The sequence below is a fragment of the Mastigoproctus giganteus genome, chromosome 10 (assembly GCF_048544385.1).
Source record: "Mastigoproctus giganteus isolate SK-2022 chromosome 10, ASM4854438v1, whole genome shotgun sequence".
NCBI classification, from domain to species: domain Eukaryota; kingdom Metazoa; phylum Arthropoda; class Arachnida; order Uropygi; family Thelyphonidae; genus Mastigoproctus; species Mastigoproctus giganteus.
The window spans coordinates 86486550-86500981 of NC_143584.1; the positions used below are offsets into that span (position 1 = coordinate 86486550).

At 37.2% G+C, this 14432-nt stretch overlaps 1 protein-coding gene across 1 annotated transcript in view; it reads left to right on the forward strand.

The window, feature by feature from the left end:
- The window catches only part of LOC150079135 (T-cell activation inhibitor, mitochondrial-like), a 200974-nt gene that overhangs the window by 167876 nt on the left and 18666 nt on the right, over positions 1–14432 (forward strand). Inside the window, exon 8 of the mRNA XM_090383819.1 lies at positions 12880–13011. Coding sequence (XP_090239945.1) covers positions 12880–13011 — 132 coding nt within the window. The remainder of the gene's footprint in view (positions 1–12879; positions 13012–14432) is intronic.

Genomic DNA, 14432 nt, shown 5'->3' on the forward strand with positions numbered 1-14432 from the left:
TGAATTTTCAAAGAAGCTCAACATTAAGGATTGTTGTTACATGTTAGCAGATGCCTGGAACATGTGGCACACAATAGCCTTAGATGCTGATGTGCCATAAAACTCCTAATAACCAACCAACCTGGAACATGTAGTAGTAGTAGTAGTGGCATGAGATGCAAGAAAGCAAATGTATGAGCTTATGCAGCATCAGCCAAAAAAAAAAAAAAAAAATCACACCATTCCCTCCAAATGCCTGTCCAGTTCCTCCTTAAATTTATTCAACCTATCAACTTCCACAACGACAGATTGAAGTTTGTTCCAGCAATTAACCACCCGCTGGCTAAAGGCAAATTTTCGCGCATCTATTCTACATCTGTCTTTTCTTAATTTGAATTTATGCCCCATTAGGTTCGTAATCTGAACAAGTGGAAGGATCCTATCAGAATTCAAAGTGCTGAACCCATTCAAGGCTTTATACACCTCAATCAGATCACCGCGCAGGTGCCTAGTCTCCAGCCACTGCAATTTGCAGAACTTAAGCCTCTCTTGATAAGAGGATCCCTTCATTCCCCTCACCAATCTTGTTGCCCTTCTCTGTACACGCTCAAGCAAATCTACATCCTTCCTAAAATGAGGCCTCCAGACCTGTACGCAGTACTCAAGGCGTGGCCTGACCATTGCCTTATACAGAGGGATAATCACCTCTTCCCTGCTAGCAAAATTCCTATAGATCATTGACAAAACCCCATGACCTGCCCTGGCAGCCTGTCTGCATTGCTCAGACAACTTCATATCTGCCTGCGCAATTACTCCCATGTCTTTTTCATTTTCTACCACCTTATGTGTAGTACCGCACAGGTGGTACGTTTCTCTGGGGTTACTTCTACCCATATGCAGTACTTTGCATTTGTCAAGGTTAAACTTCATTTGCCACTTCTTAGCCCATCTGCCCAAATTATCTAGATCCTGTTGCAGTAGCACACTGCCATTACTGTCATAAACAACCCTGCCAACCTTTGTATCATCTGCAAACTTCGACACTAAGCCTGATATACCTTCATCAATATCATTGATAAATATACAAAACAACAGTGGACCCAACACCGAACCCTGTGGGACTCCACTAATAACATTAGTCCAAGAAGAGCAGTACCCATTGATTACCACCCTCTGTCTTCTTGCACTTAACCATCCTTTTATCCATTGTAGCAACTTACCCTTAATACCATTCTGCTCCAATTTGTACAATAGTCTTCCATGCGCAACAGTGTCAAAAGCTTTCCTGAAATCCAAATATGTGATATCAAAATTATTTTTTGCATCCAGTTCCTTTGTAACCACATCATAATATCCTATCAAATTTGTCAGACAAGACTTTCCCTTAACAAACCCATACTGTGTCTGAATTATTGCTGCAGTCTTGTCTAGATGATCCTGCAATGCATCTTTAACCAGCGACTCCATTATTTTACCCGGAACAGAAGTTAAACTAACTGGTCTGTAATTACTCGTGTCACCCTTCGATCCCCCTTTGTGAATTGGGGATACATTTGCACATCTCCAGTCCGTGGGAACCTCCCGAGTCCAAGGATGCTCTCATAATTATGGCTAAGGGTTTGCTTAGTTGCTTTGCCGCCTCCTTTAATATAACTGGATAGATCCCATCCACCCCAGGTGCTTTTCTTATGTTTAACTTCAACAATTTCTCTTCCATTTTGCTCTCAGTTATTACAAAATCATTAAGTATCCTGCTACAATTTGATAACCTTATGCCATTTTCAAACCTTAATAATTCCTCATGTGTGAATGTAGATGCAAAATACTCATTCAGTTTGTTTGCTATCTGAGCAGGATCATCAACAGTCGAACCATCGATGTTTGAAGATGTTGTCAACCAACCATCGATGTTGTCAGAGAGAAATCTGAAAAAGGCATGGCATAAACTTTGGGGTGCTGCTGAAGAGATGGTCACAAATGTTGAAGATTTGAATTAAGATGTAGGTGAGATCGTAACTTTATTTCAAGGGATTCCCGGGTTTTCCGAGTGTGGGCAAGGTGATGCAGAGGCATGGTTAAACAACGATGCTGATGATCCTGGTTATCTGTATTTTAACCGAAGAAATTGTTGCATTAGTCCCAGATGAAGAATGTGCTGACTTTAACCAAGGTGATCCTGATGACAAAGAAGAAGAAGGAGCCAGCCCGCTTACGCGGAGGCCTTCACTGGCTAGAAACTGCAATGGCATGGTGTGGGCAACTGTCTGAATGCAGTTCTATGGAGATATTGCTATTAAAGAGGATGAGATACCTTGGCACAAAAAAAAATCTCACATGGTTCAAAGAAAAATTCAAGGTTACATATTTTAAAAAAATAAACTTTTCTAAGATTCGTTATACTCTTATTTATGTGCAATTACTTGTTTATGTCTGTTTATGTAAAAAAAAAAAAGAAAAAAAAAAGTGATGTATAGTTGAAACCATGTAAAACAATTAGGTAAGTTTAAAATAAATGTAATATGTAATATACATTGTTTCTTCAAAACGTTTTGGTTATTATTTACAAACCATTTCCTAAATCTATTATTTTATTTTTTATAATACTTCATATTTAAAAATACAGTAGCAATAACCTTGCGTACAATAATTTAATTGTAGGCCTAGTTATACTTTGTTTTGTATAAACTGGGTATTCTCATGTATGTTTGATTATCCGAACTGTTTGATTAACTGAACCAACCTTGGTCCCAATCAGTTTGGATAATCGACGTTCTACTGTATAAAAATAGGGTCACCTGGTAAGTATATTACATATACCCATGTGTATTGTGTCTGTAAATTGCGTGTGTTCTGTAGACAATTTGCCTGTTTTGCTGGACAAAAAAAAACCTGTTTCTGGGGAAAAAAACCTTGCTGTCTACACCTGAGACTGACTAACTTAGCCACAGAGCGAAAAAACCCATAAACCTTTTCCATGCGGTGTGGGGAGGACAGTAACAATACCACTGTGCTACCCGTGCAGACTGAAGGTGGTGCATGTGGGAATAAATGGTTTGTTCAACAAATTTTTGAATACATGCAATATCTTAATTAAGTCAAATTTGACCGATTTATGTCTACAGCCAAGCCAACGTTTAATGATTGGTGGGAGAAAGTACTGTGCAGACTGTGAGCACATTCAGGCAGAGTGAAAAAGAAAAAGGCGTGAAATTTTGTCATTGGCAATTAAGATTTTATGAACGCAACTATATCAAACTATATTCGCAGAGAAGCCGAGAATATTGCAATTTTTATTTAAACATAATGACAAAAATTAATGGGGTCTAATTCTGTTTTGCAAGAGTTATTTTAATTTTGTTCTGGTTTTAATAAATTATTTGAATATAATTTGTTTTTTTTTTTTTTGTAGAATTTGTATTGTTTGAATGTTTCAATAAATTAATAAGAATATTAAAAATTGTTTATTACTTCAACAACCAAAAGTGGTGCACTTGCACCACCTTGCACCATGCTGCTGGTGCCCATGCTTATATTATATGGTATCTGGAAGCAAATGACCACTTTTCCAGTGTGGCTTTTGAATAAATCTGTAAATCCTTGACTGCTTGATTGAATTGGAAACAACTATCCTAGATGCTTTCCTGAAACATGAGCATCTGGCATCAGTTTTCTTTGGTGTGGATAGGTGTATGACACAGCTTGGAGATTTCAAATTCTAAAAGACAACCTCGGTCTTTGCAATCACCTTACAGTTTTTATTAAACACTTCACATCAAACTGGTTATTTGAAGTTTGTGTTGGAGGGTCTACTCTTACTCTCACTCTCTCTTGGTCCTTTTGACAAAAGGAAGGATTTCTGTAAGGGTCAGTTCTAAGTGTTGCACTTTTTTTGCTATCAGAGTTAATTCTATTACTGAAAAACTTCTTTCAACTGCACACAGTGACCTCTTTGTTGATTACCAGTATTGTTATGCAATGTGAGGGTCATCAAAAGACAATTGCTCCAAGCCATTTACCACCTCATTTCCTGGCATTGACTAATGGTTTCAGGTTCTCACCTCCGAAGACTGTACATTTGTCACAAACAGTGCCTCCATCATGGACAAGAACTAAAGCTTAACAAATGTCATTCCAGTAGCACCGAGTCAAATTTCTGGGGTTTGTATATGATAAGAATTTAGCATTAGTAGAGACATATGATGCAAGAAAGCAAGCTTATATAGTATCAGCCAAAAAAAAAAAAAAATCCCCTTCCCATTTTACCCATCCATCCACTCCAAATGTTTGTTTAGTTCAAAAGTTTGTCAACTTCCACAATGACAGATGGAAGTTTGTTCCAGCAATCAACCACCTGCTGGCTAAAGGCAAATTTATGCACATCTCTTGGTGTCACAGATATAAGCAGTGCAGAATTGGAATTTGGGGAGTACAATGTGTACAGAAAGGATAGACAGGACAGGAAGGGAGGAGGATTTATGCTGTTAGTTAAGAAACACATAAAATCTAAGGAAGTGCATCCAATTGATGTTGGTGGACAATGCAATGTTGAGTCTGTTTGGTGTGACATGAGCACTGGGAAAAGAAAAATGAGAGTAGGTGTGTGTTGTAGGCCTAATAAATCTGATGAGTATAATGAGCGATTGTGCAGAGAAATAGAGTGGGGCAGGAAATCAGAATGTCTTATAATGGGGAATTTTAACTTTCCAGATATTGACTGGAACTTCTGGGTTGGTCACTTGCACACTAGCAAGACTTTGGTGGATTTATTGGATGACTGTTTCCTACAGCAACATGTTTGAGAGACAACCAGAGGGAGTAATACTCTTGATCTGATTATCAGTGATTATTCATGCATTAAGGATTTGCAGATAAAAGCACCACTGGGTGCAAATTGTATCACCAATTCACAAAGGGGGTTCAAAAGGTGACACAAGTAACTACAGACCTGTTAAGTTTAACTTGTGTTCCAGGGAAAATAATGGAATCACTGGTTAAAGAAGCATTGCAGGATCATCTAGACAAGACTGCAGTAATAGTTAAGACACAGCATGGGTTTGTTAAAGAGAGGTCTTTGTCCAACCAACTTGATTGGATACTATCATGTGGCACAAAGGAACTGAATGACAAAAAAATTTTTTATATGGTATACATGGATTTCAGGAAAGTTTTTGATACTGTTGTACATGGAAGACTGCTGTACATATTGGAGAAATATGGCATTAAGGGTAAGTTGCAACAATGGGTAAAGGGATGGTTGAGTGGGAGATGACAATGTGTGGTAATCAGTGGACACTGCTCTTTGTGAACAAATGTTATTAGTGGAGTTCCCCAGGGTTCGGTGTTGGGCCCATTGTTGTTTTGTATATTTATCAATGATATTGATGAAGGTATATCAGGTTTAATGTCCAAGTTTGCAGATGATACAGAGATTGGCAGGGTTGTTAACAACAGTAAAAATAGTATGCTACTCCAACTGGATCTAAATAAGTTGGGCAAATGGGCTGAGAAGTGACAACTGAAGTTTAACATTGACAAATGCAAAGTACTGTATATGGGTAGAAAAAAAGAAAAATGTACCAACTGTGTGGTACTACACTCAGAAGTGAAAAAGACCTGACATAATTGTGCAATCAAATATGAAGTTTGCTGAGCAATGCCAGGGCAGGTCATGGAGGTGATTATCCTGTTATACAAGGCAATGGTCAGGCCACACTTAGAGTACCGTGTACAGGTCTGGAGGCCTCACTTTAGGAAGGATGTGGAGTTGCTAGAGCGAGTACAAAGAAGGGTAACAAGATTGGTGAGGCGAACAAAGGGGGTGCTCTTACCGAGAAAGGCTTAAGTTCTGCAAATTGCAGTGCCTGGAGAGTAGGCACCTGCGAGGTGATCTGATTGAAGTGTATAAGGCCTTGAATGCTGATAAAGAATCCCATCAGCAATGAGCAAGCTGATTGCTGATGGGATTCTTCCTCTTGCTCAGATTAAGAACCTAAGGGGGCACAGTTTCAAATTGAGGAAAGAAAAGACAGTTGTAGAATAGATGTGCAGAAATTTGCCTTTAGCCAGCGGGTAGTTGATTGGTGGAACAGACTTCCATCTTTTGTTGTGGAAGTTGATAGCCTAAATAAATTTAAGGCTGAGCTGGACAGGCATTTGGAATGAATGGAGGGATGAAATGGAAGGTTTTTTTTTTTCCCACGTATGCTGCATAAGCTTGCTTTCTTGCATCGTGTGTCTCTGCTAATGCTAAGCAGCTTTATATTAGAAATATATCCCTCCATTCTTGTTTATGCTTCCTATACTATACACATCAGGGATGAGCAGAGAGAGCATATGCCCCACCTTTAACAAAAAATTTGAAATTGAAGAAACAGAATGCAGGAGGCATTCAAAAAAAAACTCAAAAGCTTGGTCGCCATCCCCCCCCTCCCCTACGATAATACCTGGATACGCCCTTATATTTTCCAAATGGAAACTGATTATTCCCTATATCAGGGAACGATGAGTGACACCTAGTATCAATTAACCCTATAATATTAGCATCTGCATAGCTAAACAGTAGTCTCAAACCATCCATTTCATTAAATGTACCCTTAACATTACAATAAAGGCAGTTTAAGTTTTGTACTTTCTTGTTATTTTCTTCACTGGTACATCTCTTCTAATTATTGAAGCATATAACACCATTGCTAGCCTGTCATATATTGCTTCTGTCACATCCTTTTGTGTACTTAACTGAGTGATTGCAGGTCAGATGTGCAGAAATTTGCCTTCGGCCTGAAGGTGGTTGAGTTTTGGAACAAACTCTGATCTGGTGTTGAAGAGGTGGGTAGTTTTAATAAATCTAAGGAAGAACTAGATAAGCTTGCTTTCGTAAATCATTTGCCTCTAATACTAATACCACTACTAATAATTTACAATAATGGTGTGGGCCATTAAATCAGAATGTTGTGTAATGGGGAATTATAATATCTAGATGTGTTTGTGACACACACCAGCAAGACTTGTGGATTTATTGGATGATTAGTTCTACATCAGCATGTTCAAGAGGCAACAAGAAAAAAACAATACTCTTCATCTGATTATCAGCAGTGACTCTTCAAGTATTAAAAATCTGTAAATAAATAAATAAACCATTAGGTGGCAGGGATCAAAGTGTATTGATGTGCGATATACAGGTAACCCACGTATAACACAGTAGTTAGGTTCTTATAAAATGTTGTGTTGTGCGAAATCATGTTATACAGGACTAAGCGAAAAAGTACAAAAGGGGGAGTTACGTTCCAAAATCTAACAAAAATACATTATTTCATTAACAAAATGTTAACAAAACTGCAAAAAAATACGTCATTCTAAATTTTGTGTATCTTCTGCTCTCTTTAAAAAATCAGTAATCTGGGATTGTTTGCTTTTGCTTGTTAAATCTTTGTGAATTTCATTGCATGGAACTAAGCATTTTTGAAGCTCCCTTTTGAACTTTGGGCTCCTTTCAAGAAACTGCATTCAAAAAATAATATTCTGATTGCTTGGCTAACTTTATGCCTTCCTGTGTGCTTTTTAGTGAAAATTTGGAAGTTTAGAATTTTCATCTTTGCTATCATCCTCTGAATTGATTTGGTTTATCTCTGATGCCATTTCCACCAAATTCACTTTGCCAGCCTCTTTTTCTGCCAGTAATTCTTGAACGTTTTCAGTAATCATATATTTTTTTAGGCGCATCGGTGACTAAGGCCATATTACTCTGTGTATATTGTCTATAAATTGCATGTGTCCTGAGGTTGATTTTGTTTTGTTGGACGAAACACCCGGGTTTCCATAAAAAAACAATGCTACCCTTGCATGAGCCTGAATAACTCAGCCACATTGTGAAAAAGACCCATAAAATTCATCCTGTCATCAACGGGATTTAAACTCAGGTCTTTTCCACCCATTGTGGGGAGGAGGGCAATTCTATTAACTGTGCTACCCATGAGGGCTTCAGTAGTCATATCATCAAAACCTTCCTCCCTTACCGATGTAGCAAGTTCCACTCGCACGGATTCTGTTTTCAGCCGGTTCAACCATATTTCCTCAATGAACTGACTGGCCATACAAATTTTCCATACAGTTGTATTAACTTAGTACAACTGTGGTGGTAGGAACATAACTTCAACGTTTTGATGACTTAAATCTTTTGGATGGCCCGGTGTGCTATCCAATAGTAATAGAACTTTGAAATCTAGATTTTTCAACAAGCACAAGTTCAATAGCACAGAATGTAACACTGGGATTTCCCAACAAAATAAAATACTGGGATTTCTCTCTCTCTTTTTTTTTTTTTTTTTTTGACTAGCGAGTCAATGGCAGGGAATTCAAAAAGAGTGGAAACATCAAAAAATTACATCCAACATAAAAAATATAGATAAGTCGCAAAAGCTCAAAAATACCCTGTTATGCAAGGTTTACCGAAATTATCTAACTGTGTTATATAAGTACCATGTTGCGCGAGGATTACAGCAATTTATAAATTGTGTTAGAGTGAAACAGTGTTGTAGAAGTACCATGTTATACGGGGGTTGCCTGTACTTAAAGATCTAACTGCTCTCAAGGGCTTTTCCTTTTGTAAAGTGATTACAATGATCTTAGGCAATTTTTTAAATTCTGTGCAGTGGGACCAACTGATGTTACTGCCACAAGTGTTAATTATTGAGATGTGCAGAGAAGCAAAATACATGGTATGCATATAAATTATCAAGTGATACAGAAACCTACTACAACAACAAATGTTTGTTCCAACAATCAACTACCTGCTGGCTGAAGGCAAACATCTGCACATCTATCTTGCAAACATCCTTCTCCGATTTGAATTTATGCATCCCATGTGTGTAGACTGAGCAAGAGGAAGAATGCTATCAGCATTGAGCTTGATAAGCCATTCAGAATATAGTAAATCTAGTCTGCAATAAAGTCACAAAGGAGGTTAGGCAAGCTAAGAGAGAGAGATTACAAGAATTCTCTGGCAAAGAATGCAAAGAAAAGTAGTAAAAACTATTATGTAAATATAAGAAGGAAGGGCATGTGTCACATTGTCCACTAGATATGAATACTTTTACTGTACGATTCTGTCCAGGTTGCTGAAAAACTGAATAGATATTTTGCATCTACATTCACACATGAGGAATTTTTTAGAGACGGGGATACCAGAAGAGTATCAAATTCTGAAAGGGAGCTAAATGATTTTGTGATAACAGAGATGAAATTGTTGAAGGTAAATATAGATAAGTCACCTGGGGCAGATGGGATATGTCCAGTTATGTTAAGAGAGCTGGCAAAAGAGTCAAGCAAACCTTTAGGCTATAATTATGAGAGCATTTTTGGCTTCAGGGGAGGTCTCTGTGGACTGGAGGTGTGGGAATGTATCCCCAATTCACAAAGGGGGGGGGGGGGATCAAAAGGTGACATGGTGATTACAGACCTGTTAGCTTAACTTCTGTTCCAGGGGAAAATAATGGAATCATTAATGTTTAAAGACATAATGCAGGACCATTACAGTTGCATCTAGACAGGAATTCAATTATACAGCAACCGCATGGATTTGTTAAGAGGCAATCTTGCCTTGACTAATCTGATTCAATACTATGATGCAGTAACAAAGGAACTATATACAAAAAATAATTTTGATATCATATAGATTTGAGAAAATCATATTTTTAATTAATTTTTTAAAATAAAATCCTCATGTGTTTTAGGCATGCACTTTTAATAAAATTTTTTAACACTTACGTTTAGGCATTATCTTTACTGAAATTTTATTCACAGTCACTGAAATCTTAATGAAACAAATATAAAAAAATACCATGTGCTGCGGTGATTGGATGCAACTGAAAAGCTTGCTTCAGACATAAATATATGTCTCCAACTTGTCTTTCCATTAACTTGATTCAGCTGAAAGATTGCGCTATCATTTAGTGGATGACAGATGCCACTAATTTTAAACTCTTGTTTTAGAGCACTTGGTAATTATATGCAAGAATTGTCTTCACGAAGCCTAATAAACTCTTTGTTTTGTGGTTGAACTTCTTTTATAAGAAATAAAATTTTTTGCTTTTGAGCACTTTGTAATTATATGCACAAATAACAGATTCTCATTTTATTATTTTTTTATGGCCAAACTTCTATAATATAAGAATTATTGATAGAGATTGAAAGTTAGGTCAATAATAAGAGGAATATTAAAATTCACATTTATGTTAATGCAAATTAAATAGGTATTTTAGAATGCTTTTAATTTTTAAATTTAAGCTGCTTTGGTGGATATTCACCATCAACATACCCAAATAAAGGGTTAAAATTACCTATTGAATCTGTACAGTCATCAAAAATTCATGAAACTGCTGCCATATATGTAATTCTGAAATTAATTCTTTATTCCCCCACATCATACACATGTTCACATTCAGTTGTGTAGCATAATACAAGCTTAAACATGTACTCCTGCAATCTTGTTATATATATGGGGTGGATGGGATCTATCCAGGTGGGTTGCCGGGCAGCACTTGCTACACATTCAGAACACAAACCTGATAAAAATGTATATCAGGATGATGATTTTCACAGGTGTACTGCAAACACCACAATTAAACCGTTAAAAGTTCCTGAAGTGTGCAACCTGGAAGTGTCATCTCCCACCACAGCAGCACACAACACCGATGGCCAAAGCGCTGAAGTTATTCAGGCTTTCAGCATTAACACACGAGAGAAGACTCATCTTCACCATAAAAATGATTGCTGGGAGAGTCTCAGTGCCCAACATTTGGAACACTGTGTGCTGACAGATCCCCCACCAGCTCTCCACTACACTAGCTTCTTGCTCTTCCTTTGAGGCTACATTTTAAAGATCGGTTCCTCCCTTATCAGAAGCTCCCATCTAATTCAATCCCTGGATTCTGACTTGTTTAAAATCATAGATGATAAAAAGTATCTAGGATGAGATGGCTCATCCTAGATCTGCATGCAGTCTCCACAACTACCAACTGATTTCAGATTGTTACGGCTGGGCAAGAATCTCACAGAAAACTGAACTCAAGGAAACTATTTTTTGTATTAGTTTCCTTCCAAGTTATTATCTACTATCAGAATTTTTTTTTTTTCTATATTCATAATCTGCCTATAATTTAATGTTCATAATTCCGGCCAGGTTATCTCTCCGGCTTGTTAACCCCGTGGCATGGTGCCGTGATGGGTATTGTACAGTCACGGTACCTGCGTGTATCAGTGAACCTTACAGTAAATATCTTATTTATTATTATATTAAAGGAGGCAGCAAAGGAAGTAAGCAACCCTTAGCCATTATTATGAGAGCTTCCTTGGACCCAGGAGAGGTCACCATGGACTGAATGAAAATGTGACCCCAGTTCACAAAGGAGGATCAAAGGGTGACAAGTAATTTGAGCCCTGTTAGTTTAACTTCTGTTCCAGGGAAATTAATGGAGGCACTGGTTAAAGAAGCACTGCAGGATCATCTAGACAAGACTGCAGTTATAATTCAGATACAGAATGGGTTTGTTAAGGGGAATTCTTGTCTGACCAATTTTGATTGGATACTATGATGTGGTCACAGAAGAACTGGAAGCAAAAAATAATTTTGATATCATATACTTGGATTTTAAGAAAGCTTTTGATACTTTTGCACATGGACGACCACTGTACAAATTGGAACAGTATGACATTAAGGGCAAATGGCTGCTGTGGATAAAGGTATGGTTGAGTGGGAGAAGACAAGAGAGTGGTAATAAGTGAACACTGCTCTTTGTGGACTAATGTTATTAGTGGAATCTGCCAGGTTTCGGTGTTGGATCCATTGTTGTTTTCTGTATTTATTAATGATATTGATGAATGTATATCAGGCTTAATGTCTGTGTTTGCAGATGATATGAAGGTTTGTAGGGTTGTTAATGGCATTAATGACAGTTCGCTATTGCAACAGGATCTAAAAAAGTTGAACAGGTGAGAGGTGGGAACTGAAGTTTAACATTGACAAATGTAAAGTACTGCATATGGGTAGCAGTAAACCCAGAGTAATGTATCAACTGTGTGGGTACTACACTCAGGTTGGTAGAAAATGAAAAGGACCTGGGGATAATTGTAGTCAGATATGAAGTTTTCTAAGCAGTGCAGACAGTCTGCAAGAGTAGCTCAGGAATTTTTATATACAGGAATTTTTATATCAGAGATAAGAAGGTGATTATCCCATTGTATAAGGCAATGTATTATACTGTATACAGGTCTGGAGGTCTCATTTTAGGAAGGATGTAGTGATGCTGCGACAAGGACAATGAGATTGGACAATGAGATTGGCTCTTACAAGGAAAGGCTTAAGTTCTGCAAATTTCAGTGTCTGGAGACTGGCATCTGCAAGGTGATCTGATTGAAGTGTGTAAGGGCTTGAATGGTTTGAGCAAGGTCAATCTTGATAGGATTCTTCCTATTGCCCAGATTAGTCACCCAAGGGGACATAAATTCAAACTGAGGAAAGACAGTTGTAGAATAGATGTGGAGAAATTCGCTTTTAGTCACAGGTGATTGATTGCTGGAACAAACTTCCATCTGTTGTTGTAGAAGTTGACAGCTGAAATAAATTCAAGTTGGAACTCAACAGACTTTTGGGTGAAATGGGTTTTTTTTTTTTTTTTTTGCTGATGCTATATAAGCTTGCTTTCCTGCACACATGCCTCTACTAATGCTAATATAGGTATAACAGTTGGAGGGAGAAAAAAATTCAATAAACTTGTTTCTCTTATTTTTATTTACCATAAGGACAAATAAATATATATTAGGTGAAAAACAGAATTTAAAGATATTTCTTTTAATATAAAATTCATTTTATTTCATTATTATTATTATTATTTTTTTTTTTTTCAGTGAGGCAGGGCCATTGATGTTATCTCCTACAGGCCAGTTCATTGCCCCTGCATCATGTCCTGCATTTCTTCTGGTAGACTTTATTTCTAAGAATTTGTCTGAAGCCATTTTGCTTATGGAAAACTATAAAAAGTAAGTATTCATGTTGTGTATATATTTTCTCTAATTCCTGTAGCTTTTTTTTTTCCCTCAAAAAGAATATTATTTTTAAAAATCTTTTTCTCAAAATGTGTTACAGAATTAATGACATTCAGTATTGCAATTTCCTTTAATATGACTATTAAAACAAATCAAAGCTTGGTAAAAATGGTCTTAATTTTTAGTAATATTGTATATTCATTTTGTTTTTAGTCTATTGCCATATTTTTCAAAAACATTGCAATAAATTATAAAGATATATATTGTTGGAACAGACACTTTAAAGGTTCCCTAAAATATGCAAACTGCGAAGTCAAAGAATTTTGAACTCCTGAGAACAGAACTTTTTTGAAAAGTTTTGCCAATTCATTGACCTAATAATCTTAATAAGTTGTATTACATAAATAAATGGGTATCTCGAAAGTTTGAATTAATGTACGTTGGCATTAAGTAGATAATATTATTATCTATTTTATATCTCAAACTTGGTAGCGTAAGTGTAACAGAAAACAAGATAGCATAGTACATATCACAGCATTTAGGAATCTGTTAGCTTAGTGTAGTATTATCAATTAATCAATTAACCTTAGTAATTTTCATTGCTAATCAGTTAAATAGTATTTAAATGAAAATCATGCCCCAGACTAGAGCAGTAAAGCAACAAGCACAAAGTAGTGGGAGAGGTGTGGTTCAGGGGAAAACCGAAGGGGATGATTCTCCAATGCATCACAGCCTAAAAAAATGTGCAACTTCTGAAATGTTCTGGACCTTTCTGGCATCTATGAGAGTTTGAAGAGTAGGGTAGAAACCCTCGAAGGGGTAGGGGTTATGCTCGAAGGAATTAAAATGGGGGGGCCATCAAGCTCTAAGCTGCCCAACTCAGTGCCAGACCTCACTCTTGTGCATCAGGCAACACAGCGACAATCTTCAAGAATGGGCTGGTCCCACAGGAGCTAGTCATTGTTGGTGACTCAATTGTTAGGGAAACGCAAAATGTATTGTGCAAAAAAGGATAGGTGGAATAGGACCAGGAGCAAAAGGTGATATTGTTGTACACATTGGCACCAATGACATTAAGAGTAGGAGATCTGTGGACTTACTAAACAAGTGCAGGTCAGTGTTGAAAAAAACGTTACGAGTTAGGGTTAAATTTGAAAGTGTCTGCAATTCTGTTCAGGCACGATGGGAGGGAGTATATGATGAGAGCCTTGTCAATCAATTTGGCCCAGGAGGGATTGTACAAGTCTTATGGAGTAGAATTTTTCTCAGCTTGGTCTATGCTTTTTAACAAGAGAGGCTGCTTCTATAGGGATGGGATACACTTAAATAGAAAAGGGTTGAAGATATTGCTGATACTATCGAGACAGTGTTAGGCGGGTTGGAAAACTGCTTGCTTGGGAGGATACACAGATTAA